This window comes from Chionomys nivalis, chromosome 6 (assembly GCF_950005125.1).
Source record: "Chionomys nivalis chromosome 6, mChiNiv1.1, whole genome shotgun sequence".
NCBI lineage: Eukaryota > Metazoa > Chordata > Mammalia > Rodentia > Cricetidae > Chionomys > Chionomys nivalis.
In genome coordinates this window covers 4,830,522-4,857,246 of record NC_080091.1, presented here as the reverse complement: position 1 = coordinate 4,857,246, position 26,725 = coordinate 4,830,522, and the positions used below count along the sequence as shown (strand labels likewise).

General features: G+C 58.4%; 3 protein-coding genes and 1 long non-coding RNA gene across 6 annotated transcripts; 2 read left to right on the top strand and 2 right to left on the bottom strand.

Annotated features, from left to right (window-relative positions):
• The first annotated feature begins 791 nt into the window (after positions 1-791).
• Positions 792-7,851, top strand: Adamtsl5 (ADAMTS like 5). Of its 2 annotated transcripts, XM_057772171.1 has the most exons (13): positions 792-997; positions 1,269-1,383; positions 2,685-2,878; positions 2,969-3,060; positions 3,252-3,312; positions 3,418-3,526; positions 4,460-4,587; positions 5,024-5,135; positions 5,599-5,685; positions 5,770-5,933; positions 6,043-6,232; positions 6,329-6,400; positions 6,545-7,851. In XM_057772171.1, the coding sequence occupies exons 3-13, from the start codon at positions 2,747-2,749 to the stop codon at positions 6,844-6,846; spliced, it is 1,449 nt and encodes a 482-aa protein (XP_057628154.1). In that variant the 5' UTR covers positions 792-997; positions 1,269-1,383; positions 2,685-2,746; the 3' UTR covers positions 6,847-7,851. The 2 variants fall into 2 exon arrangements, with proteins under 2 accessions (XP_057628154.1, XP_057628153.1); XM_057772170.1 differs by lacking the exon at positions 1,269-1,383.
• A 4,763-nt stretch (positions 7,852-12,614) lies between these two features.
• Positions 12,615-18,113, bottom strand: Reep6 (receptor accessory protein 6). Of its 2 annotated transcripts, XM_057772350.1 has the most exons (6): positions 17,917-18,113; positions 14,879-14,972; positions 14,656-14,794; positions 13,561-13,729; positions 12,988-13,068; positions 12,615-12,758 (listed from the first exon to the last, which is right to left on the bottom strand). In XM_057772350.1, exons 1-6 carry the CDS (start codon positions 18,029-18,031, stop codon positions 12,721-12,723), a joined length of 636 nt encoding a protein of 211 aa, XP_057628333.1. In that variant the 5' UTR covers positions 18,032-18,113; the 3' UTR covers positions 12,615-12,720. The 2 variants fall into 2 exon arrangements, with proteins under 2 accessions (XP_057628333.1, XP_057628334.1); XM_057772351.1 differs by lacking the exon at positions 12,988-13,068.
• A 468-nt stretch (positions 18,114-18,581) lies between these two features.
• Pcsk4 (proprotein convertase subtilisin/kexin type 4) lies at positions 18,582-26,721 on the top strand. The gene is given in 16 exon segments (XM_057772503.1): positions 18,582-18,991; positions 19,252-19,356; positions 21,781-21,873; positions 21,954-22,082; positions 22,352-22,428; positions 22,525-22,613; positions 22,815-22,987; positions 23,075-23,287; positions 24,262-24,362; positions 24,439-24,542; positions 24,615-24,732; positions 24,965-25,147; positions 25,291-25,415; positions 25,846-25,926; positions 25,929-25,968; positions 26,094-26,721. Coding segments are annotated over 16 exon segments (2,274 nt in total). The 5' UTR covers positions 18,582-18,679; the 3' UTR covers positions 26,425-26,721.
• Positions 23,463-25,096, bottom strand: LOC130876074 (uncharacterized). The gene is made up of 3 exons (XR_009057272.1): positions 24,957-25,096; positions 24,451-24,679; positions 23,463-24,351 (listed from the first exon to the last, which is right to left on the bottom strand). It is a non-coding gene; the product is annotated as an uncharacterized LOC130876074 (long non-coding RNA).
• Positions 26,722-26,725: the final 4 nt, after the last annotated feature.

The window sequence follows — 26,725 nt, the reverse complement described above, 5'->3', positions numbered from 1 at the left end:
ACCCGGCTGCCAGAGGCCGCCACGGAGGGGCTGGGGTTGGTGGAAGCCTTGGAGGATCCAAAAGAAGCTGTCTGGGGAAACTGAGGCGGGGGACTAGAGGCCAGAACCAGGCGCGGGAAGCAGCACTGGCGGCGGGCCTGGAGGGCGGAACCGGGTGGAGCATTGGTGACGGCAGCGCACGGGAATGTGCAACAGGGAGGGTCCCTCCATCCCCAACGGGCATGCGGGGCCTCTTGAGGGGATGCTGGGGACCCGGGTGCGGAGTCTGGTTATATAGAGGAGATGGAGACCTGGGCGGGAGTCTAATTGGGGGTAACAGGGACTAGGGTGGGGAGGCCTAATTGCGGGTGATGGGGACCGATTTGGGGGGTCCCTGGGATGGATGGTTGGGATGAGTCGAGGAGCCTGGGTTGAGCGTGTGATGGGGACGGGGTTGATGAGTCTGGTTGCGGGGTGATGCGGACCAGGACCGGGTACTCAGGATGGGAAGTCGCCCTGGTACACACTATCCCACTCAAAGCCCCAGCTCCGTGCGCATTCCCCGGCCCTGAGTGCGGCGCCCGGAATAGCAACCCGGTAACCCGCCCCGCAGCTGGACTTCCCAAGGTCATTGGCACCCAGGATACCAGGACCAATGTTGGGCCACGACGCTGCCTGGCGCTGTCGGTCAGTCCCCTGCCGCAGCTCCAGGCCCAACCCAAACGCCGGCTCCTACCGCACGAGGGCGCCCCAGGCCTGCGCCCTCGGTGACCCTAGTCTGGGCGCGCCTGGGAGGCCCGGTGGGAGGGACCGACTGAGTTCCCAGTCCCGCACCTCGGGGGCCCCGCTGCTTCCGCCAGTCCCTGGGGCGTCCCAGGGAAGCCTGGACGCCTTGCCTTGGGCTCTGAGCAGCCGGTAAATTCCTCTTCTCATCCTGCCAATACCCCGGCTGGTGTGGCGACAATGCAATTGGCTCCTTTCCCTACTTGGGGCGAAAGCAGTGATCCCTAGGATGGCGGTAAGTGTGGGGGTCGCGCTTCCTCTGGGGTGGAACTGAGACTGAGGGCTGGCTTGCCCAGTGACTGCTCCGTCAGTGCAGGAGAGGGGTGTACTGCTCCGGAAAGGGCATGACTGACGTGGATATACGGCCCCCCAAGAGGAGGTTGTCGAATGACCAAATCCCCTCCCCAGCCTCTCCCTTCCCGGGCCAGCCCAACCTCTGGGGCCGCAGAGGGAGGGCTCCCGGCGGCCGTCTTGAGGCAACTCCCCAGGGTTTCCAACTTCTACAGCCACCTCGGTCTCCAAGGCGCCCGAAAGGGTGGAATGACAGCGTCAGACTGGCTGACAAACGGGGAGAACCTGACTCCAGCCGGGCTGGGGGACCCCCGCCTTCCCCTTCATCAGGTACATGGGCCGTGTGGGCTGAGAAATTGAGCTCCTGTGTGCCCTTCAGAGCGCCTGGCCCCGACCCCAGAAGGGACTCACGGGGCCTTGGTTCCCGTCCCTCCGTCCCTCCTGGTTTGTCCTGCCAGGCCCGGATCACGAGGAGGGCGTGGGCCGACAATGACTTCATCCAGTCCCTGTAGATGGGGAAACTGAGGCCTCTACTCAGCCCTACCCCGCCCCCTTTCTCTGCAGACCCCCTGGGCATCGCAGCCCACACTCCTGGCAGACGAAACCATGATGCTGGAAGGAGGCCAAGTCGGTTTTCCTCTGCCCGCCACAGGGGATCTCCATAGACTATGGGTGTCCTGGAGCAGAGAGGTCCCCAGGGGCAGAGCTGGGAGGAATGAGCCCCTACTGGCTGCTCCCTCTACAGGGTCTCAGAGACTCAAGGACACTGCACAGACGGGGAAACCGAGGCCTGAGGAAAGGGAATGGTTGGCTCCCCGCCACCCGGGAAGTCAGATCAAACTTGCACCACCTAAACACTGTCCTTAAAAGATTCCTGGCATCGTTGGCGCTGGGACCAGCTGTGTGCACTAGAACAGAACACGCTAGCCAGGGGTTGTGGGGCACACCATTTATTTATTTATTTATTTATTTATTTATATTTTGGTTTTTCGAGACAGGGTTTCTCTGTGTAACGGCCCTAACTGTCCTGGAACTAGCTCTTGTAGACCAGGCTGGCCTAGAACTCACAGAGATCCGCCTGCCTCTGCCTCCCGAGTGCTGGGATTAACGGCTATAAAGTGAGTTCCAGACCAGCCTGGACTACACAATGAGACCCTGTCTTAAACAAAGAGTTGGAAAGATGTTCAGGGTTAAAGACCACATCCTGTGCTTTAAGAGAACCCACGTTGGATACCCAGCACCTTGTCAGGCTGCTCACGACTGTAACCAGCTTAACTTGAAGGAGGTCGATGCTTCTGCCATCTTCGGCCACCACACTAGAAGTAAAAATAAATTCTGTTATTTCGTTTTTAAGGACCCAGTTTCTCTGTGTAGCCCTGGCTGTCCTGGAACTCGCTCTGTAGACCAGGCTGGCCTTGAACTCACTGAGATGCACCTGCCTCTGCCTCCTGAGTGCTGGGATTAAAGGCGTGCGCCGTCACATACATCCATCTAAAAACAAGATTAATTTTAAAACAAGTAACAACGCATAAAATTTCCTAGTCCCCACGGAGTGCCTGACCTGAGTCAATAATCCCCTCAGGGCTTTCAGGAAATGGGGGCGGGACTGTTGTTACCTCATTTCTTTTTAGAGACAAGAGGGCACAGAGAGGTTTAGCCGCCATCGGGGATCACACAGCCAGCCAGGGCTGAGATGGCAATCCACCCTGGTCCCGCTGATCACCGCCTCTTGGGACTTCTGTGCTCCCTCAGACCCCGCCTCTTCCGGAACCTTCTGCTCCTGCTGTGGACCCTCCTGAGCTGTGATTTGAGGGGTATTGCTCAGGTAGGGGGTGAAGGAGCCCTGGAAGCACACAGGAGTGTGGATGGGGGACCCCAGTTCTCCTGGCTGACCCTCCTCTCTGCCCTCAAGTAGGGTCCCGGGGAATGGACGCCCTGGGGGTCTTGGAGCAGGTGCTCCAGCTCTTGTGGCCGGGGCGTCTCGGTGCGCAGCCGCCGTTGTGTCCGGTAAGTCGGGAGCCCCTCCCTCCGCCGCCGCCCGCCGGGCCGCGCCCTCTGCCTGCCCACACACGCAGTGTGCCCTTTAATCCCACGGAGCCAGCTGGAATGCGGGTGGGGCTGGTGGGGGCAGGCGATGGGAAGGGGTCCCCGAGAGGGTGGGGGAGTCCTGCTCCGCTCAGAACACCCTTTTCTTCCAGACTTCCCGGGGAGGAACCTTGCTGGGGAGACAGCCATGAATACCGGGTGTGCCAGCTGCCGGTAAACCCCAGAGTCCGCCCTAAATCTCTCTTGCTTTGTTACACCCACCCCAAATAACCCTCTCGGTGTCGCTGGTCTGATCTACCCGTCTATATCCTCTCCCAGGACTGCCCGCCGGGGGCGAAACCCTTCCGAGACCTGCAATGTGCTCTCTACAATGGCCTTCCCGTCCTGGGCACCCAGAAGACCTACCAGTGGGTGCCCTTCCACGGGGGTGAGTAATCTGACTTCCTGGGGCTGAAAGGAAACAGAGAACTTTGAAAGGAGTTAAGAAATGCCGAGAGAGGCGGGCACTGGAATGGGGTTTTGAAGCATATGTAGGAGCTGATGGAGGAAAGAAATGGTCCCTTTCACACAGGATCAAACTCCAGGCTATAGATTGGTTTAGAGTTTTATCCAGAGGCCAACAGTTTTCAGACTGATCCCACTAACAGGAAATGTTGTCGCACGGAGCTGAAAATAGCAGCTTATATAACCGGGTGCCCGGGGCAGCACGCCTCCAGACTGAAGGGGGACAGGCAGCTTCGGCCACCTGAGCTGAGTGGTGGAGAGAGAGATAGGACCAGCCTAAAACGGAGAACCTTTCATCAACCCTTGGAGCCCTATCCTGTGCCCAAGGCGTCGACTAGGTTGGCCTTGTCTCCGCCTGCCACCAGCCAGCCTGTGGGGCTTATCTGACAGAGAGGGGAAACTGAGGTACACTGCAGGCCAGTAGTACAGCCAGGCTCCAGGGCAGTTTTATTGGGCCTGAAAGAGAATGAGAGCCAGGAGGGAAGAGGGTTGGGGTATGGAGAAACGGAACAAAGAGGTGTAGGGAAATTTATGGCCGAGAGGTGGTCCTGCATGTCCTCAATTCCAGGACAAGAGAGGCAGAGGCAGGTGGATCTCTGAGTTCGGCCTGGTCTACAGAGCGAGTTCTCCTACAGCCAGGGTTATGTAAAGAGACCCTGTCTCAAAAAAGAAAAGAAAAAAAAAAGGCAGAAAGAAAGTACATGGCCTGGAGAGGAAGGGATGGAGGTTGGCTATGAAGGGCACAGCGCCTGGGGGAAGGAAGCCGGAGGTGAGGGCTGGGGAGCTGCAATGAACTGCGGGTTGGGACTGGCGATGAGTTGGAGGCCCCGGGCTCACTCATCACTCCCATCCTCAGCACCCAACCTGTGTGACCTCAACTGCCTGGCTGAGGGCCATGCCTTCTACCATAGCTTCGGCCGCGTGCTGGATGGCACCCCTTGCACCCCGGGGGCCCAGGGCCTCTGCATAGCAGGCCGTTGTCTGGTGAGGACCCCTTGGCTCTGCCCCACCACTGTATTTCCCTGCAGACTCCGCCTTTATATATGACCCCGCCCAGACGGCCTCCAGCCAATTACATCAGTTCCCGCCCCTACAAACTACTCCGCCCATCGCTGGGGGGAGGCTCCTTCAAAGCCCCGCCCATCTGGCTTCAGGCTCCACCCACTCCGCAAGTTACCCGCTCATAGCTCCTCCCACAGGCTTTGCTCCTAGATCCTTTCAGATCCCGCCTCCATGTCCAAGCCCCGCCCCACCCCTGACCCCACCCACTCTGCTCAGCTCTCACTAGGTCCCTTGCCTGCACTTTCTCCAGCCCCGCCTCTGCTCGCCCTTAGCCCCGCCCATCCGCGACGCCCGCTCCGTCTGGCCACGCCCCTTCCGCGGCCCCGCCCATCCTGACCCAGTGCCCTCGCCCCCGCAGAGCGCTGGCTGTGATGGGCTGCTGGGCTCCGGCGCCGTCGAGGACCGCTGCGGCCTCTGCGGTGGCGCCAACGACTCGTGCCTCTTCGTGCAGCGCGTGTTTCGCGACGCGGGTGACTGCCCCGTCCCGCCTCAGCGCATGCGCTTGAGGAGTATCGTTGAAAAGGGTGTCCCTTTAACAAGGCGGGCCCCCAGGAGCCAAGACTCTCGTTGATTGGACATTCGGAGGCCCCGCTCCTCGAGCCCTTCTCCTGATTGGCTCATGTCAAAGCGTCCACCCTCTCTCGAAAAAAAAATGCCCTTTTAACCCCTTTCCTGCCTCTTCTCCATAGCTTCTCATTTAATCCGCAACTATCCATCCCTGCTCACATGATTCTGGCACCCAAAGTGCACCTCTCCATTGCACACCTCAGCTCATCCTTCCCTGTGCACCCCAATACATTCCTGCGCACCCCAAAGCATCCCCTGTATACCCCAGTGCGTCCCAGTGCATCCCGCTACTGTGCACCCCTGAGCACACCCGAGCATCCCAGAAAATCCTGCCTTGCTACACCCCCAACCTCCCGCCTGTCCCAGGTGCCTTCGCCGGCTACTGGAACGTGACTCTGATCCCCGAGGGCGCCAGGCACATCCGCGTGGCCCAGAGCAGCCACAACTACCTGGGTACGGTGGGGCATCAGGGGAAACTGACGCTGGGGTGTGGGGACAGGCAGTTTCCGCGAGCGCAGACTGACTGCTTCCTTGCAGCCTTAGTGGCGCGCGACGGCCGCTACGTGATCAACGGCGACGGGGTGCCCAGCCCACCTGGCACCTACGAGGCCGCGGGTACCCGTGTGGTCTACACCCGCGGCGTGGGCCCCGAGGAGACCCTGCAGGCTTCCGGCCCCACCTCCCAGGAGCTGTTGTTGCAGGTGGGCGGGAGTGGACGGTTTGAGGCGGGACACCGGGGTAGGTTAACTGGGGAGGCAGGGGTCCGAGGGGAGAGCGGGCCGTCAGCTCCCGAGCGCCCTCCCGCTCCAGGTGCTGCTGCGGGAGCCCAACCCAGGAGTGCACTTCGAGTTCTGGCTGCCCCGGGAGCGCTATGGTCCCTTCCAGGCTCAGGCGCAGGCCCTGGGCTGGCCCCTACGACAGCCTCAGCCCCGGGAGGTGGAGCCTCAACCTGCAGAGACCCCTGTGGTCCGGGAGGCCATCCCTGCTCGGAATGCACCAGGTGAGATGGGGACAGAGGGAGCGGGGTCAGGCAGGAAGCAAGTCCGGCCTGTGTCACTCACAACACCCTCCCTGTCCCCCCCCCCCCCCACCGTAGACCACTGCGGGCCTTGCCCTGACAGCCGGGGCCGTGCACACCGGCTTCTCCACTACTGCGGCAGCGACTTTGGTGAGACCCCTGACCTTTGGCTCCTTCTACTGACCCCAATGGCCCTTAACTCCTCCTAGATAGTTGCTCTGACCCTCTCCATTGAACTCAGCTGACCCAAAAGCCTTGAGGGTTCACCTGACCCTCGGTGTCACCTTCGCGCAGTATTCCAGGCCCGTGTGCTGGGACGCCACCGCCAGGTCCAAGAGACCCGCTATGAGGTGCGTATTCTGCTCATCTACAAAAACCGCTCGCCGCTGCGCACTCGAGAGTATGTGTGGGCGCCAGGCCACTGTCCTTGCCCATCACTGGCTCCTCATCGAGAGTACCTGTTGGCTGCCAGGCGAGTAGTCAGCCCTGATGGCACACAGGACCGGCTACTGCTGCCCCACGCTGGCTATGCTCGGCTCTGGAGTCCTGCAGAGGAGAGCCGAGTTCGCCTGGCTGCCCGGCGCTGTCCAGTATAAACCCCCGGAGGTCGGAGCCTCACCAGGTGTCCCTGCGACTCAGTGACTCAGGAAAATCTCCTGCCTGGATTATTTCGAGACAGGTTCTCACTGTGTATATAACCTTGGCCGCATAGACCAGGCCGGCCTCGAACTCACAGAGGTCCACCTGCCTCTGCCTCCCCAGTGCTAGGATTAAAAGCCGGCCTGCATCATATCTAAGAACTTTAAGGACCTCCAAGATCCTGGCTACTTCCATCAAACGAGTTTGGTCCATTCCTTCTAAAATTACTATTTAACTTTTACAATAACTTAGAAAAAGAACAAATCCCTTCCCTGTCACTTACCAGCTGTACAGGCTCAGGGACACCCCAGTAAAGTGGCCGTCACTGTGCTCAGACATGCTCAGACACACCCACTCCCATCTTTTCCTGACACCCCTGCCAGTGCACTGGACCCATTAAGAGACCAGCACAGGACGGATGAGAGACTGGGAGCACACAAGAGAATCGATGAACCTCCAATCCCGCCCTCTTCAGGCTGGTGTCCGTCATGGGTGTCTATCCTACAGTCACTCAAACCATCCCTAGTGGGGTGTCCCTTTAGGCTGTCCCCTCTGGGTCCTGTCTCTGTCATATGGTCTAACCTGTCTTCGGTGACCATCCAGGTCTGGCTGGGACCCAGAGGTCAGCGGACTGTCAGCTTTACCCTTGCTCCTCCGCAGAGCCCCTCTGGCCTCTATCCCAAGTCCTCAGTTTTCCCATCTATTAGCTCTCTGTGGACACTTGGCTCTCCGATGAGCATTTATTGAGCACTGACTGTATGCGGGAGACCCGACAAGTCCTGGGGAGGCGCAGTGCTGTTGTGGGAAAAGCAATGGGTCGGCCGGGCGGTGGTGGCGCACGCCTTTAATCCCAGCACTCGGATCTCTGTGAGTTCGAGACCAGCCTGGGCTACAGAGCTAGTTCCAGGACAGGCTCCAAAACCACAGAGAAACCCTGTCTCGAAAAACCAAAAAGAAAAAAGAAAAAAAAGAAAAAAAATAAAAGCAATGGGTCACTTTGTTTAATAGTTATGTGATAGTCTTTTATGGACCAGGGTGCAGAGAACACCAAGAACCTCTCCCACATCCCACACAACGTTCAGCTGGGGTCTACAGGGATCTGTTGGATCCTAGCTCCCCCTGGTGGCGGGACCATGAATTCCCAGGCGGGAAGACGGTCTGCAGGGGCCAGTTCCAGCAGGCCTTGGGGACCTCACACCCGCCTATAACGGCTGCCCAACGTGACTAGAATCCAGGGCAGGGTCATCTCTACTCGGGTCCTGGCGCTGAGCCCGGTACACATGACAGCACGGGTAACCCAGGAGTAGTGGTAAGGCATAGGTGGCTGGTATTACTGGCTCATGCCAGGAGCGTGAGGTACTGCAGTATTGCCCAGACTGCTGGTTCCAATGACAGACAGGGAACTATCCCCTAAAACGCCGTTCATCTCAAATTTGGCTCTTTGTGGTAATCAATAAAGGGGGATGTTTTAATTTGAAAACACTGAGAGTCATTAGTAAATGAAAATGAAGACCGCAGGAAGATACCTTCGCTGGCCCGGGCCTGTGATCCCCGCGGGGAGGCGGGGGATCACCAGGGTCACCTAGGAAGCTTAAGGTTTTTTTTTTTTAAATATTTATTTATTTATTTATTTATTTATTATGTATACAATATTCGGTCTGTGTGTATGCCTGCAGGCCAGAAGAGGGCACCAGACCCCATTAGAGATGGTTGTGAGCCACCACGTGGTTGCTGGGAATTGAACTCAGGACCTTTGGAAGAGCAGGCAATGCTCTTAACCTCTGAGCCTTCTCTCCAGCCCCCTAGGAAGCTTAAGGAGAGCGTCTCAAAATAAAAAGTGGACAGTCAGGCGGTGGTGGCACACGCCTTTGACTCCAGCACTCGGGAGGCAGAGGCAGGCGGATCTCTGTGAGTTGGAGGCCAGCCTGGTCTGCAGAGCGAGTTCTAGGACAGGCTCCAAAGCTATAGAGAAACCCTGTCTTGAAAAATAAATAAATAAATAGAAGTAGACTGAGGGCCTGCCATTGTGGCGCAGATGGTGGAAAGATTGCCTGGCAAGTGTGAGAACCTGCGTTCGAGTCCCAGGAGCCGTGAAAAGGCTGTGCAGAGGATCCTGGGGCTGATGGCTTCCTAGTTCAGTGAGAGTCAGTACGGTCTCACCTAGCCTAGGCTAGACTCTGGCATCCCCTGATCCTGTCCTAACCCATACCTGGCTCCTCTGTGGTTTGAATTAAAGGGCCAGGTTGAGGAGCAATCGAGCTTCTGGCCTTGACAGAAGGGCCCCTCCTTTCCACTGCCTCTTCAATGTCTGACCCGGGTGGGTGGGGCCCACCCCAGAGGGGAGGAGCTATTGCCTGTTCCCTTTTGCAGCTCCCCCCATCCCCAACTCTGAGCAAGCTGTTTTCCCCCACACCCCTACTGGCCCCTACCCACCCAGGCCATATCTGTAGTCAGATCACATTTTCAAACCAGCTGCTGCAGCCAAGGGGACAGGCACCTGGGGCTGGGGGAGGTTAATTAAGGCTGCCTGGGAAGAAACCAGAGCAAAAGCTAAAGTCCTCCCCAAGATCTCCAAGTCACTGTAGGTCCCCTGCCCCCCCCCCTGCTCCAGGGCCAAGGGCTTTTCATTTTCACTGCTCCTCAAACTTGCCAGGCCCCGTCCACCCTCCCCCACCGTGCCCCAGGACTTTGCACCTCTGCCCTGGGACCTTTGGACACCAGCTCCTATTACCCCTGGCAAACAGCAGTCTTCTCGGTCTTACTTCTGCAATGATTTGCTGAAATTTATTTTTATTACCTTTTTTTTTTTTAAGATTTATTTATTTTGTTTATAGTGTTCTGTCTGCGTGTGTGCCTGCAGGCCAGAAGAGGGCACCAGATTTCATTACAGATGGTTGTGAGCCACCATGTGGTTGCTGGGAATTGAACTCAGGACCTCTGGAAGAACAAGCAGTGCTCTTGACCTCTGAGCCATCTCTCCAGCCCCTATTACCTTTTTTTAAAAAAAAAAAATCTTAATATGCACATCAGGCTAGCCTGGAACTCACCACATAGTTAGTCCTGGCTGGACTGGAACTGCTATGTAGATCAGGCTGGCTCAGACTCAAAGAGGTCCTCCTGCCTGTGCCTCCTCAGTTCTGGGATTAAGGACCTGTGATACTACACCCAGCCCAATACTTCTGAAAAGGTCTCATGTAGCCCAGGCTAGTCTCGAATTCCCACTGTAGCAGATGACCTTGAACTACTAAATGCATTGAGCGCAGTATCCCAAGTTTCTTCCTACCTCCTCCTCCATTCGAATGCACCAAGGTGGGGGCAACCACTGACTGCTCTAAGGCGTTTCATTTTCTGGAAACTGTGTTGGAGGCATCGAGGCCACACATCCCTTGGGAGACATTGGGTTACACAAGACAAAGTCACCCCCAGGAACAACTCGGTGACAGCATTGTGTGCAAATACATTAGGGTTTATGGCTGGTCCCACTGTGATTTCTACTGAATATTCCAACTGAAGAGCTAGGGGTGGATAGGCCAGCGAAAATGAGGGGTTTGAGGCATGGTCAGGGTGGAGCCCCGCCTAGAATCCCCAGTGAGGGGCCGGGGGCGTGGCCAAGGATGGAGCAGTGGTCCAATATTCAGAATCCCTGGATTCCCTCTGAGGACTATGAAAAATAAAATCCAATTACCAACTGTCTCGGTCTGTGACCCTGGATGTCTGCAGGGTGTGTCTGGACCCGGACAGTCCCACACTGGTCCCATGTGCACAGCCCAGCACTCCACCTGCCTAGGCACAAGTGTCAGGTGTGGCCAGAGCTGTCCTCTCACCTGCTTGTGGGGGGACAGAGGAGGGAACAGACTTGGCCCTAAGTCTATGGCGGGATGGGGGTGATTGATGTGTGTGTGGCTATGTGGTCCCTACTGAGACATTCCTGCCTGAGGGAGGGAGGGAGGGAGGGAGGGAGGGAGGGAGGGAGGGAGGGAGGGGGGGGGTAAACTGGAAGAGAAACCAGAGGAGGGAGGCTCAGAAACCAACAGAAGGGCCAGGAGTTATGTTGCCAAGGAGGACCCCAGCTCAGTTCCCAGGATGCACCTTGGCGGCTTCACACCTGCAACTGGTGCCTCTGTCCATTGCCAGCACCTCATGCACAGACATCGGTGGTGGCGCACGCCTTTAATCCCAGCACTTGGGAGGCAGAGGCAGGCGGATCTCTGGGAGTTCGAGGTCAGCCTGGTCTACAAGAGTAAGTTCCATGAAGGGAAGGCTCCAAAGCTACACAGAGAAACCCTGTCTCGAAAAAAAATTAAAAATCTCAGAAAACCCTGAGAAAGCTTTTGAACAACAGGAAGAAAACTGGTCACCCTGGCTGGGGTGACTCCCCCCCCCCACTTCTGTAAAGTAACACCAATAAACTCCACTCTCAGTCAGAGCAGCTGATTGCATGTCTCTGGCCTGTGGCTACCCCCCGATCTGGAGCAAACACTAATAATGTTTTTCCCACACAGGTGGTTCATCACTATGACCTCAGAACTTGGGTGGCTGAGGTCAGAGACTATGTTCCCAGCCAGCCTGGGCTACACACCAAAATGCTGTCTCAGGGAAGAAGGGAGGACATGGGTTTTCTGCCTGGGCCTAACCACGTGGTTGGGGTTCATTCCCGATAGTCCACCCAGCAGCTGAGCTGACACGCTCATGAGCCTGAGCCGGTGATTTTATTGCGTGCTTCGGAGGATAGATGGTACACAGGGACCCCAGGTGGTGTTTCATGTGCACCCTGACAGATGTTTGATGGGCTCATGTGGGGCTCCCGTGGAATTCATGGGCAGGTTGAACATGTGGGGGCCCAGCAAGTGGGTGTTTGACTTGGCGCTGCGGCAGATGTCCGACTTCGGTCTGTAGGTGGGCAGTTCTCTTCTGTGGCTCTCAAGGACAGATGTTTGGTGTGACTCTCACGGTGCTCCAGTGGCTCCAGCAGGCAGGTGTCCAGGCGTGGCCCTAGTATGCCAGGTGTTGTAAGAGCCAGCAGTGTCTCGGGCAGCGCAGCTGGTAACTCGGCCATTTGCAGGTGATCTCCGTGGTGGACTCGGATATGTACTCCAGAGAGGACTCAGAGTGACAGGGGGCTAGGCGCTCGGGCTCAGGCTCAGGCACCGAGCTGCCTCCGGCCACCTCTGTGGTCTGCGCCTTCGGGTCCTGCTTGTTGTTCTTGGAACCCTCATCCCCTGGCTCGCTGGGGGCCTTGCTGCCAGCCTGGTTAGGATCAGGGGGTGTGCTGGGTGACTGGGCTCTCGGCGAACCCTGGTTGGAGACGCTGATGCGCCGTGTGGAGGTGGGTGCAGATGCAGCTGCTGTCGACCGGTCAGCAGGCTGGGCTGATGCCGAGGCCTGAGGGGTCTGCTGGTTGTTCCCCAGGTGCCGGCCCGCTGTCCGAGTAGGTCCTGAGGACCGGCCCGCTGGCTGTGAAGACCCCCCAGAGCGCATGGCCGGTTGAGAGGGCCCCAAGGACGTACTGGGTAGCCGGGTACGCTGCGCAGGCCTGGAAGACATACTGCCCCGGCTGCGATGGCCCCGGGCCTTACTGGGAATCTGGGAGCCACTAACAGAGCCTGTGGCCAGCTGACCCCGGGATGCAGATGCGGAACCTGGGCTGACTGGGGATGGGGACTGTCCATTCACGGCCCTCGATGGGCTTGCTGTTGGCTTGATTGGGCTCGAGGGTCGGCGTTGCTGTTCGGTCTCTGTTTGGGCGTCTGAGGAGGAGTCAGAGAGCTGGGCCTCGGCTGTGTGCTCTTTGTCACTGGCCAGGGGCTCTGTGCACAGGCTCCCAGGGGATCTCACTTGTGCTTCAGGAGCAGACTCTGACCTGACTTGGCTGTGGAGAGGAAAGGGACAGTGTGAGTGGGGAGTGAGGAGCTGCTGGGAGTGTGTCATCAGCTCCTCTGCAGAGGCAAGCTGCTCACCCCTGCAGACACTGTGCCCAGGGAACATGCATACACGCATCCATGGGCACCTGCAAACACATGCCCAGGGCAGCATGCACAACCAAACATATGCACACAGAATGCACACAACCCTGCACAATCCCGCCTGCAGTTACGTACAGTCCGGTTCCAGAGCGGCTGGGGGCTCCATTGTTGAGGCTGGGGTGACGAGAGCCCGGCCCCGTGCCAGGGCCTGCAGTACTGGTTCCAGACAGCCAGGGAGAGAGAGGCAGACAGTAAGAGAACAGCAGAGTCAAGCAGGGGGTGGTCGCGATGCAGATAGGGAGTGTAGCCAGAGCCAGGAGGCTCGAGACAGGCGGGCAGACAGAGAGGAGAATCCAGCCATGGAGACAGACGGCAGCAAGAGGGTCAGCTGAGACCCAGGAGCCAGCTGGGCCAGGGTGGCACTGTCATGCCTCTCATCCCAGTAATCAGGAAGACGAGAAGATCAGGAAGGTCACCCTCAGCTACCTAGTGAGTTGGAGGCTAGCCTGGGCTCCACGAAATAACCGACTAGCGATGTGTGGTGGCATACACCTTTAATCCTTCCTAGCTCTTGGGAGTCCTGGATAGGTGAATCTCTGAGTTCTAGGCCAGCCTGTTCTACACAGTAAGATTCTGTCTCATAAAACAAACAACAAACAAACCCAGGATCCAGATCAAGCTCACTGAGCATCCACTCTGAATACACACCGTCCCGGGTTATCCCAGCCGCTATGTCCAACGCCCTTCCGCTGAGATTGTTCACGGCGCTGTCTAGGGCCACGTGGTGTTTTAGAAATAGTGGTCGTATGACGCGATGGTACAGTATTAGAGCCCCGTTCCAGGGTCCCGGAGTCATGCAGAATAACAGGAAGGCGCACTGCGTGGAAACACACCACAGTCACACACAGGGCCCTGCCCCACACGGGACACACCACAGTCACACACAGGGCCCTGCCGCACACAGGACACACCACAGTCACACACAGGGCCCTGCCCCACATGGGACACACCACACTGTCAGACACAGGGCCCTGCCCCACACGGGACACACCACAGTCACAGTAGGGCCCTGCCCCACACGGGAACACACCACACTGTCACACACAGGGTCCTGCCCCACACGGGAACACACCACACTGTCACACACAGGGCCCTGCCCCACACGGGAACACACCACACTGTCACACACAGGGTCCTGCCCCACACGGGACACACCACAGTCACACACAGGGTCCTGTCCCACACAGGAACACACCACACTGTCACACACAGGGTCCTGTCATACACAGGAACACACCACACTGTCACACACAGGGTCCTGTCATACACAGAACACACCACAGTCATAGTAGGGCCCTGCCCCACACGGGGAGACACCATAGTCACACACAGGGCCCTGCCCCACATGGGGACACACTATAGTCACACACAGGGCCCTGCGCCACATGGGACATACCACAGTCACGCACAGGGTCCTGCCCAACACGGGGACACACCACACTGTCATACACAGGGCCCTGCCCCACACAGGGACACACCACAGTCACACACAGGCCCTGCCCTACAGGGGACACACCACAGTCACACTAGGGCCCTGCCCCACACGGGGACACACCACACTGTCATACACAGGGCCCTGCCCTACATGGGACACACCGCAGTCACACACAGGGCCCTGCCCCACACGGGGACACACCACACGGTCATACACAGGGCCCTGCCCCACACAGGGACACACCACAGTCACACAGGGCCCTGCCCCGCTCCTTTGCTGGTCCCTGCCAGAGCTGACGGCATGCCCACCTTGCCCGCGTAGTAGAAAGGGAACCAGAACAGGAGTAGATCGCTGAAGAACTCGATCAGGCCGAACAGGGCGTACACCACCCAGTAGGTTAGCCACACAGTATCGTCTTCCTTGGCTGGGCTCTCGATAGCTTTGACTCTGTTGAGATGGGAATGTGCATGTCTGCTCTCTCCCGAGGAGCCCCCAGAAGCCCCCGCACCACGGGCTGCCCTCCACACTCACGAAGCATATGCGGGGTATACAAATCCGATGACATTGCACAGTAGAGAGGCCCCGTAGCCGAACAGAAGATACAGGCTTAGCAGCGCGAGAGCCCCTGAGGAGACAAGCATGGCCAGCAATGCCTCTGATGCAGGCTGCAGCCCCTCCTCCCTGGGGACACTCTGGGCAGTGCAACCTTGGTCCCATGTCTGCCACGCCACACCTCCCTCATGGGGAGTGCCCCAGAGTGGCCAGGGACCTTGTTCAGCTCTGGGCTAAGGCCCAGTTTTGGTTTTTTCTTCTTCTTTGAGACAGGGTCTCATGATGCAGCCCTGGCTGACCTGCCTGCTTCCACCTCGGCCCTGGGATTAAAACACTCTGCCATGCTGGCTAAGTTTCTGGTTTTTCTGTTTGACTTTTGAGAATGCGGCTAGTTTTGTAGCCCAGGCTGGCTTTGAAGCCTGGCTCCTCCTATCTCAGCCTCTGGAATGCTGGGGTGATAGAGTACACAAGGTCATCCTTGGCTAATAGTGAGGTCAGTGCCAGCCTGGGCTACATGAGGCCACGTCTCAAATCCCACTACCTAAAAAGGTTTGGGGGATGATGTGGTGGGTAAAATGCCTTCTGTGCAAGCATTACGGCTTAATTTTGGACTGCAGCGCATACCAACAAGACAAAAATGGGCTTGCTGCTGTGCACAGGCCACCCCAGCACTTGGCGGAGGGTGGCAGAGACAAAGGCTCCTTGAAGGTCATCTGACAATCAATGTTCAGCGAACTTACCATCTCCAGAGAAAATGGAGAGTGGCCAGCCAGAGGGCTCAACAGGTAAAGGCACCTGCCAAGTTACCAGGGACACCTAATCTGATTGTTGGAACAATGGGATGGAAGGAGAAAACTCGTGTGTGTGTGTGTGTGTGTGTCTGTGTCTGTCTGTGTGTGTCTCTCTCTGTGTCTTTGTCTTGGTCTGTCTCTCTTTCTCATGTGCACGCTCTAGAAACTCCCCAAACAAGCAAGGTTCCATGTCCTACAGTTTCACCTGACCAGGACTCTGCACCAGGCTGGACTGTCCGCGTGCAATGAAGAGCCCAGGGCTCCCACACGCCACTGCCCCTGTGCACTCACTGTTAGAAAGGGCACTGAGAAAGTGCTGGGGAGCACCTGGGGTCTAATCTACTCCAGAGAAGGCCAGAGACCAGGCTGAGCTGGAGGGGGTGGAAGGGGTTTATCTACCAGAGAGGACCTTTGCCCTCAGGGTAGCTGAGCCTGAGCTGTCTCCTCCTTCCTCCCCCAGACTGTTATCTGCTGGGACACAGGCTTCTGGGTCTAAGGTCAGAGAGTCCCTGCCCCTCCTTCCACCTGCTCTGGGTCTTATCCTGGGATCTGAGACTGAACAGGAGGGGAACCCCAGCTGGCCCCCGCTGACCAGGGTGACCTCCCATCACTGCCCTGAGTCCGAGTGGCCTGCTTCATTTAATGCCTGGGGGCATAGGATGGCCATTTGGGGCAGTTGAAACCTAAGATTTCTCTATTTAGATAAGGGTCCTGAAGCAAGAGAGGGACGTCAGCCTATCTCCAGCACTGGTGGGGGAAGGGCTGCCCCAGTGTACTGGTCCCCTCAATCTCTTTAACTGCAACCTCAGCAGGAGGAAGATAACCGTGGAACCAAACCTATGGGGCAGAGAGAGGAGGCGGTGACGGAGGGCGTGGGATGAGGAGGTGATGGGCAGAACTGTCCTGACTCCTGTACCTCAGTTTCCTTCCTGATGCCACCCCTCCCAGGATACTGTGATGCAATTTCCCTAATGATGTGAAAAGCCAGAACAGAGGTCACAGTCTGTACCTGGGACCTGAACAGCGGGACAACAGGCTGTCTTGGGGTGCTGAGTCACCCCAAGAAGCGGATATCCTGGGATCTGGGCACAGCCATCAGATCCCACACACACTGGGGTGTGGGGGCCCGCCCTCTAGCTGGTGGGGCTGTCTGTCTGGAGAAGGGGCTTCGTGACCTGTGACACAAGTCCTTCACACAGACCCCATGGTCTCATGATTCAGGCTGTGGGATTCTGAAGACATAAAGGGAGCACAGGAAAATCACTTTGGGAAGACACACAGGGGCCCTTACCCACCTGCACAAAGGACCTGGGAATAGAACGGACCTATAATTTGGGTGCTTGGTCGGTCCCTCCCTCAGACTCCCCATCCCCCAGATCCCAGCTGGCACCTCAGCTCAACAAATATTGACTCAAAGGTATTGTGTTGGGGCAAAGAGGGGGTGCTGGGTCAGTCTTCATGTTCCAGAGATGCATGGGATCATTTCTCCGTGAGAACATTCAAGAAGGGGCTGGGAACACATAGGCGACTGAGTAGGGGTGCTTGTTTCTCCACCCACACAGGGGCCAGCTGGCCACTGGAAAAACCAGACTTGCAGGGACTTGGGACCTGGCACGCAGGCTCCACGGGAGAGTGCTTCGAGACACTAGGGTGGCCTTTTCCAAAGACCCTGGAGCGCAGGCAGGTAAATTAAAGTCCCTCTTCTCCAGAATCTAGAATAAGACCCCGCAGGCAGCTCAGAGTCCCCAGATAACGTCAGGGTCCATGGGGGAACCAGAACATGTTCCCCTTCCATGGATGGGGCCTCAGGACATCTTGGTTTCCTGTTGGAGACCTAGGTGTGCACCCCTTCCCATGCAGGATGGAACTCTAAATCCAGGTCTGGATGCCTAGAATCTTATGAGACTTTTCACCGGGTTAACCAGGGACCTGAGGTAGACACTCCTTCCCGGTCTGAGTCTTTATGGTCTTGTAGAGGCCCTCAGGGTCCTGGGATGTGAACCCCTTTCTGGTCAGAGTCCTCAGGACTTCACAACGGACCCGGGATGTGAGTACCTTTTAGGGATACCACAGCTAGGTCTGAGTTCCTAGAACCTCCCATAACTCGTCGGAGACCCAAGACTTCAAGGTGCCCATCCCGGCCATGCACCCTTTCCAGGGATGGAACCCAGGACCTCATGTGCCCGCCAGGGACCCGTGACATGCACCCCTCTCCAGGAGGCTCACCCGCGGCCAGATACCGCTTCTCTACACCGGTCCTGGCTTCGAGCGCTCCGAGCGCTTCGGTGGCAACGTTCTTCTGCTCTAGAAACCGCTCGAAGCGCTGGCGCAGACCGTCCATGGCAGCGGCGGGCCCGGGGCAGGCCGCTCAAGCACACCCGCAGCCTCGCGCACCGGCTCCGCCGAGGCCGAATAGCCTTCGACTCCCGCGCGCCCGCCCGCCCCGCCCCCGGCCCGCTACTTTCGGGCCCCGGCCCTGGCTCCGCCCCCGGCCCCCGGCTCTGGCCAATAGGAGGGCAAGGCGGACAAAGGAGGTGGGGCCTGCCCCGTTTCCCCCGCCGCATTGCCCTCTGGCCAGGGCGGAGGCCGGCCCGACCGTGAGGTGGCCGGAGGGGGCGGGGCACCAGGCTGCCGGCGCGTTGATTGGTCAAGAGGATTGACGAAGCGCGGTGAGGTGGGTGGAGCTAGATGAGGAACAGGTGGGCGGGGTCCGGCTAAAGACAGCGCTGACTGGACAGACCAGAGAAGGCGGAGTTTATCACAAAGGAGGCGGGACTACACTGGATAAAACGATGCTGATTGGAAGATGTGCGGAGGCAGGGCTAATTCTCGAAGGAGGGGCGTGAAGGAAAGTGGGCGGGGCCAAATAAAAGGTTGAAGGGATCCCTGTGATCTTGCAACTGCTCCTTAGGCCAGATGGAGGGGTTGTCTTTGTATAAGTTGGGAAACTGAGGCTCCCGAACGCTTAGGTCTGTGTGGATGTCTCTCCATGTGGGATATTCCCACCCCTCCTGGGTGGGGGCAGAGGGAACCGCAAGGCTCCTTGGGAGCTGAAGGAATCTGGGTTGCTATGGTGTCCGGGATGGGGTGGCTTCCTGAGGCCCCGCCCCCCACCCCGCCCCCCGCTATGCGGCCCTTCCCGACCGCGCTGTGGCTGGGTCTGGCTTTGGCCCTCCTGGCTGTGGGGTGGGCTTCAGCCCGGGCCCCCATCTATGTCAGCAGCTGGGCCGTGCGGGTTACCAAAGGTTACCAGGAGGCTGAGCGTCTGGCACGTAAATTTGGCTTCGTCAACCTGGGACAGGTGGGTGGGACCTGGATGGATGGGACCTGGGGTGGGGACCTTAAGGACCTCAGATCTAGACATATGGGAGGGGGTTCCCAAGATCTCCCCAGATACGAAGAACGTGTCTGTGTGCCCCCTCCATGTTCAATTCAGGATCCTGCAGCCCTCATCTGGGCACCTCATTGAGGCCTAAAATGCCCCGGAAAGTGCACTTCATCCTTGGGGACTCTATCAAAGGAGCCAGGTCCCAGCAATGCCTCTGTCCTTCACATTCCCAGATCTTCCCTGACGACCAGTATTTCCATCTACGACACCGGGGTGTGGCCCAGCAGTCCCTGACCCCACACTGGGGCCACCGTCTGCGCCTAAAGAAAGAGCCCAAGGTGAGTGAGCCAACCAAGCCACCTTCTGTCACTCTCGTTTTTATGAGTGACCCGTAGGTTTGTGAAGTTGGGGAAGCCATCTCGCATGGCACCTACCACAACACGGCATTTGTGGGGAGCTTCTCAAGGACGGAGTTCTTCTCATGCTGGTCCTTCCCGCTCCAAGCCGTAAGATGTAGGGAAGGAACCTTGCCCAAGAGAAGAGCCTGGAGTGGATGAGTGTGTGGTGAGTCGGACGCAGAGCCCGTGGTGTTTCGGGCGCTTCTCTAGGCCCACCCACATTAGGCCAGTCCTCCTCTGGGAACAGCCCGTAGATGGCATTCAGGGAACTGGCACGGAGTTGTGTCGGTGTGAGCCATACACGATTACGAGATACACCGGAGAGCGCTGGTCCTCAGCACCAGGAGCTGTCTGAGTTGCTGTCCTGTGCAGTGACAGAAATGCCACAACCAAGGCAGCTTAGAGAAGAGTTTATTAGAACTTACAGCATCAGAGGGTGAGTCTGTGCCCACCACGTCGGGGAACATGGCAGTAAGCAAGCAGGCTGGCACGCTGGGGCAGTGACTGCTAGCCTACACCCTCATTCACAAAAGGAGGCAGAGAAATTCACTTCAGAGCCTTCCACCCGCCTCCCAGCGGCACTCCTTCTCAAGGCCACACATTTGTAAACTGTCTCCCCAGGGACTAAGTGTCTTCAGAGGCCAGAAGAGAATAGAGACAAATGAGAGGATTAGGGCGAAGGGAGGAGATGAGTTGGATGGGTGGACGGACAGACAGATCCAGTCAGGTTACCCAGGAGAGCACGGCTCTTGAGAGTAAGAAGGAGGTGTGAGGAGAGGGGGGCTTGAGCTGGTGTCCGCAGAGCTGCATGCGCAAAGGCCCTCGCTCAGGGAGGAGCAGGCTGACTGCTAGAGACCAGAGGGACGGAGGGGACGGGCTGAGACTCTGGGCGGAGCAGTCGCTCAAAAGCCCGCAGTCCTGGGTTCCATCCATTGCACTTCCACCAGGTGTGGGAGCTCACGCCTGTCATCCCGGCACTAGGGAAGTGGTGGCAGGAGGTCAGGATTTCAAGGGCAGCCTCAGCTAAGTGAGCTCCTGCCTCAGGAAACAGACAGACATAGAGAGTGAGATGGTTCAGAGGGTAAGGCGCCTGCTGCCCAGCCTGGCTGAGCTCAGTGCCCAAGATCTACAGAGTGGAAAGACAAAACTGGCTCCCGTGGTTTTATAAGATTTACATTTTTTGGGGGGGGGGTTTCGAGACAGGGTTTCTCTGTGGTTTTGGAGCCTGTCCTGGAACTAGCTCTGTAGACCAGGCTGGTCTCGAACTCACAGAGATCCACCTGCCTCTGCCTCCCGAGTGCTGGGATTAAAGGCGTGCGCCACCACCGCCCGGCAAGATTTACATTTTTTAAATGTGTATTTCTTTTGACTAATGTGTATTAGTGTTTCTCCTGCTTGTCTGTGTACCATGGACAGATGCAGGTGCTGAGGAGGTCAGAAGAGGGCACAAGATCACTTGGAACCTGTCCCAGGTGGTTGTGAGCCGCCATGTAGACACTGGAGATTGAACCCCGTCCTCCGCAAGAGCAGCCAGTGCTCTTAATTACTGAGCCATCTTCCAGCCCCCATAGTTCTTTGGCCTCCACATATGCTCTGGTGCACATATTTGTGCACACACACAGAGGAGAGAGAGGAAGAGAGGGAGGGGGAGGGGGGACAGAGGGGGAGAGGAGGGGAGGGAGGGGGAGGGGGAGGGGGGAGGGGGGAGAGAGGGAGGGGGTGAGAGAGAGGGACAGGGGGCGGGAGAGGGGGGAGAGAGAGAGGGAAGGAGAGGGGGAGAGAGAGAGGAAGAGGGAGGGAGAGAGAGGGAGAGGGGAGGGAGAGAGAGGGGGATAGAGGGGGGAAGAGGGAGGGGGAGAGAAGGGGAGGGGAGAGAGAGAGTACAAATGAAAAACAAGAGAGAACAGACACACAGGCAGTGGAAGTTGTCATGGGTTAGGGGTGTCCTGACCCAGAAACTGTGTTGAGGTGGTGGATTCTCAAAGTTCTGCTGGGTTGGGAGTGACCTCAGCTTCCAACAGGGAATTTCCAGGCCAGCTGTGGCTATGCAATGTGACTTTGTCTCAAAACAAAAACTAGTGCTGCAGGAGGGAGCCAGCAGGACTCAGCAAGAAGGATCTAGAACCAGGAAGGAGTAGGTGGGGACCAGAAGACCCACACCCGTCCCCAGTGGCTTCACGCAGGCATCCTCAGCCTTGGTAGTTTCTGAGAACACGGCTTCAGGAGCATGGGCACCCAAAGAGCAGTTCAAGCCAACATTCCTATCTCTCAGCAAGCACCTCCATGGAGGCTCAAAGCCCTCCTGCCTGCATCCCACACCCCTAGAGGTAGTGATGATCCAGCCCACCCCGTGTCCCTCTGCAGGTGCAGTGGTTTGAGCAACAGACTCTGAGGCGGCGGGTGAAGCGCTCCTTGGTGGTGCCCACGGACCCCTGGTTTTCCAAGCAGTGGTACATGGTAAGCACTTGGGCTGGGCCGAGTGGACAGGGGGCCAGCTTGAACCCCACTGACCCCAGGTTCATCTTGGTCTGTTTTAGAACAACGAGATACAGCCAGATCTCAACATTCTGAAGGTTTGGAACCAGGGACTGACCGGCCGCGGAGTGGTGGTCTCCATCTTGGATGACGGCATTGAGAAGGACCACCCCGACCTCTGGGCTAATTATGTAAGTACCGGGCTGGGGAGATGGTTCAGAGGTCAGGAGCACTGGCTGCTCTTCCTAGAGGTCCTGAGTTCAAGTCCCAGCTACCACATGGTGGCTCACAGCCATCTGTGATGAGACCTGGTGCCCTCTTCTGGCCTGCAGGTGTAATGCAAGCAGAACACTGTATACATAATTATGTGAGCCCTCCAGGGGTCTGGGCAGCAGGGCTGGTCCCCAGATCCAATCAGGTTCACCTCCTTCCCACTTTTCTTTCTCTGACTGCTCTCCAGGACCCTCTGGCCAGCTATGACTTCAATGACTATGACCCAGACCCCCAGCCTCGCTACACACCCAGCGATGAGAACCGGTAAGCTAGGCGCTGCTGTACCAGGGATTCCCTCAGCTGGTGGAAATGCCACGCTGGGCTGTGACATGGCTACTTTCCTCCTTGCCCTGGAATCAGGCATGGGACCCGCTGCGCTGGGGAGGTGTCTGCCACAGCTAACAACGGCTTCTGTGGTGCTGGTGTGGCCTTCAACGCCAGAATTGGAGGTACCAGGGGTGGAGGCTGGGGGATGTGAGGATAAGCTTGATCAATAGAGGAACGCCACTCCCAACCCCTCCCCCGTTCCCACCACGGGTTGCTGGGCAGTGCCAAGCCCCAAGCTGAGCGTGACGAAAAGGTGGCAGGGAGGTAGCCTAGTAGGGCAAGCAGTGTTGGTGCTGGCGCAAGGCCCACTCCCACCCGCGCAGGCGTGCGCATGTTGGACGGCACCATCACAGACATCGTGGAGGCGCAGTCCCTCAGCCTGCAGCCGCAGCACATACACATCTATAGCGCCAGCTGGGGGCCCGAGGATGACGGTCGCACGGTGGACGGACCAGGCATCCTCACTCGGGAGGCCTTCAGGCGTGGCGTGACCAAGGTGCACAGGGAGCGCACCGTGGGCGGGGGGGGCCCCAACCCTGAGGTTGAAGAGCTGACTCCTTCTCCGGGGTCACTTCCCACGCAGGGCCGCCAAGGACTGGGTACACTGTTCATCTGGGCCTCGGGAAACGGTGGCCTCCATTACGACAACTGCAATTGTGACGGCTACACCAACAGCATCCACACGCTGTCGGTGGGCAGCACCACGCGGCAGGGTCAAGTGCCCTGGTACAGCGAGGCCTGCGCCTCCACGTTTACCACCACCTTCAGCAGCGGAGTGGCTACCGACCCACAGATCGTGAGCACCCAGCCAAGCCCGCAGCAAGGCCCCGACCCCGTATCGACCTCAGCAGACCCCGCCCCCAGGCTTCATCCTGGCAGATGGCCCATCCACAAGACCTAGCCCACACAGGCCTGCCCCTCCCGACCCGGCTTGGGCTCACAGCCCCTCCGACCCCCTCCAAACTAGAGGCAACCATGTCGGCCCACTTAGCAACTCCTCTGCCTCCCTGGGCAAGATCCGCGCCAATGCCTCTGCTGGAGTCGACTCCCTGGTCTCGCCCGCCACACGTCACACACGGGGCCTCTGCCCCCTACCCACCTGGTGTCTGCAGTTGTGCTTCCTGCCTTCGCGCCTCTGTCCCCCAGGCTAAAGTCTCAGAATTTGGCACTTTTTCTTTTCTTGGTGTTTTCGAGTCAGGATTTCTCTGTGTAACCGCCCTGGCGGTCTTGGAACTTGCTCTGTAGAGCAGGCTGGTCCCGAACTCAGAGAGTTGACTGTTCTTGCCTCCCAAGGGCTGGGATTAAAGGAGTGCGCCGCCACCACTGCCGGGCTGGTTTTCGTTTTTTTTTTTTTTTTTTTGTTTTTGTTTTTTGTTTTTTGTTTTTAGATGTAGGGCCATGTATCATTATGAACTCAGTGCTCGGTGGTTTTGGAAACTAGTCCTTAGCAGTTTTAAACCTCGGCCCTTAGTAATTGTTGAGCTCAGTCCTCAGTACTTGTTAAACTTAGTCATTCGTATTCACCATACATAAACCAGGCTAGCCTAGAAGTCCCAGCTACGCCTGCCACAGCTCCACAAGTGCTGGGTTTGAGCGCCTGCATTACCGGGCCTGGTTGGGGCTTTTAGTACCCTTTGAGCTTAGTCCTTGGTGTCTTCATACTTAGCTCAATCTTCAGCACTTTGTGAACTTAGTCCCCAGTACCTTCCAAACAAATCCTCCATCTGGGCCGCGCACTGGGCTCAAGATCCCTCTGCTGTCTGTCACCAGGTCACCACGGATCTGCACCACCAGTGTACCGACAAACACACGGGCACCTCGGCCTCCGCCCCGCTGGCCGCTGGCATAATCGCTCTGGCTCTGGAGGCCAAGTAGGTGACCGTGGGGCCCCGCCCACCGCCCCGCCCCCACGGGCGGCGCCCGGCTCACCCGCCCTCGCCCCCCCAGCCCGCTCCTGACCTGGAGGGACCTACAGCACCTGGTGGTCCGCGCGTCCAGGCCGGCGCAGCTGCAGGCGGAGGACTGGAGGATCAACGGCGTGGGGCGCCAAGGTGCGGCGGGGCCAGGGAGGGGACCGGGGTGCCGTGCATGCAGGGCGAGTGACGGCCACCCCTCCCGCGCAGTGAGCCACCACTACGGCTACGGGCTGCTGGACGCAGGGCTGCTGGTGGACCTGGCTCGCGTGTGGCTGCCCACGCAGCCACAGAAGAAATGTGCCATTCGGGTGGTGTACACCCCAACGTGAGGAAGGCCCCGCCCCACTAGGGGAAGCCCCAGTCACGCCCCCTGGAGGGAGGCCCCCCCACATTCCAAGGAGGCAGGGAGGATGTCCCAAAGCCTCAGTTTACCCATCTAAGGGAGGAGAGTGCCCTCAGGTCCTTCGACCCCCCCCCCCCGACCACCACCACCCAGACCCGCCTCCGGGCGCCACCGGGCCCACGGCAGGCCCCCAGGACCATCCTCACCTTACCAGCTCCATCCTGCCTCGGATGCTGGTGAGGAAGAACGTGTCCGCGTGCTCCGATGGCTCGCACCGCCTCATCCGCTCGCTCGAGCACGTGCAGGTCCAGCTGTCACTCTCCTACAGCCGCCGCGGGGACCTGGAGATCTCTCTCACCAGCCCCATGGGCACACGCTCGACGCTGGTGGCCATCAGGTGTGAGATCCTCCCAAGGGACCCTGTGGGCAAGTGGAGTCCTGCCTAGCCTCCTGCAGGTGGTACCCTACGCAGGTGGGACCCAGAAGACACATGTTAGCCACCATCCTTCCTGTCTCTCCTGTGCCACCCTTTGGCCACAGACCCTTGGATATCAGCGGCCAAGGCTACAAGAACTGGATCTTCATGTCCACCCACTACTGGGATGAGGACCCACAGGGCCTGTGGACCCTGGGTCTGGAGAACAAGGGCTACTATTTTAACACAGGTGAGAGTGGGCTGTGGCTGCAGGACTGGGGACTCTGTTTTGGTTGACCTACAGCTACAGGTCCCACAACCCAGAGGTTTTCTCGGAGAGACCATGTAACAGTTACTTTAGCACACAGTAGGTGTTGTTACCTAAAGGATGGTTGAGTCCCAGTCACCGGTACACAGTAGGGCAATGTGGGGGAGGGAGGCTCTGGCCACTGGCACACAGTAGGTGACTCTACCTTGGGAAGCTGGGGAGTCTGGCCACTAGCACACAGTAGGCGCAGTTGTCCTGAGGAAGTGAGGGCCTCCAGCCATTGGCACAGTAGGTGGATAGCAGCCAGGCTCAGCTGACACGGCCCTGGGTGGGAGCCACTGAGACTGGCTACAGAGCCAGGCAGGCCACTGACAGCCTGTCCCCCTTGGTGCCCACCGTGACCCCTGCCCAGGAACTCTGTTCTACTACACGTTGCTGCTGTATGGGACGGCCGAGGACATGACAGCGCGGCCTCAGGGCCCCCAGGTGACCAGCCGCACGTGTGTGCAGAGGGACACAGAGGGGCTGCGCCAGGGTGAGTGGCCGCAGCGCATGGTCACTTGTTGGGGGAGGAGGCGCAGCAGCCCTGGGATGGGCGGGCGGGCACTGGCTGTACCTCCAGCTGCAGCCTTATCCCTGTCTCACTTCTGCCCCGTACAGGAGTTCACAGTTCCTCCACCACCCTGGCCTGGCTCTGCCTCATCTCTCCCTGAGAGTGACAGTGGCTCTACAGTCACACAGAGCAGCCAGTGACCGAGGGACAGGCCAGCTGGCCCCTCCTCTTCACCTACTGAGGCAGCTGACCAGCAACTACGCTGCCTGTCCCCTGTCCTTCATGCTGGACGAGCTCCAGGGCTCCTCCAAGGCCTGCTACCTCTGGCGGCCATCCCAGCTACCAGTCCTGGGCCATGATGCTGGCCCGGCGGCCCGGCTGGCCAGGGCCTCAGTAGACCCCTCTCGGCTTGAGGAAGGCCCACCCACCCTAGGCTAGACACCCCAGTGCCCGAGACCCTGAAGGCTGGGGAACCAGAGATGCCTGACTCAAAGAACAGAGGGCGGGACCCGAAGGCCCCGCTCCCAGGCTGGAATAGGATCCTGCCCCAGAAGGCCTTGGCAGATCAGCAGCAGCCCACTGCGTGGGCCACGGCTACGCCCAGTGGAAGAGGTGGTCTCCTTATGCATTTTGGAGCAGGACAAGGGGTGCAGTGGACAGAGGTCAAACCACAGCCACTAAACATCTGTCCCTTCCTGCCCAGAACTGTCCACAAGCCCCATGTCTGACCTCATAGTTG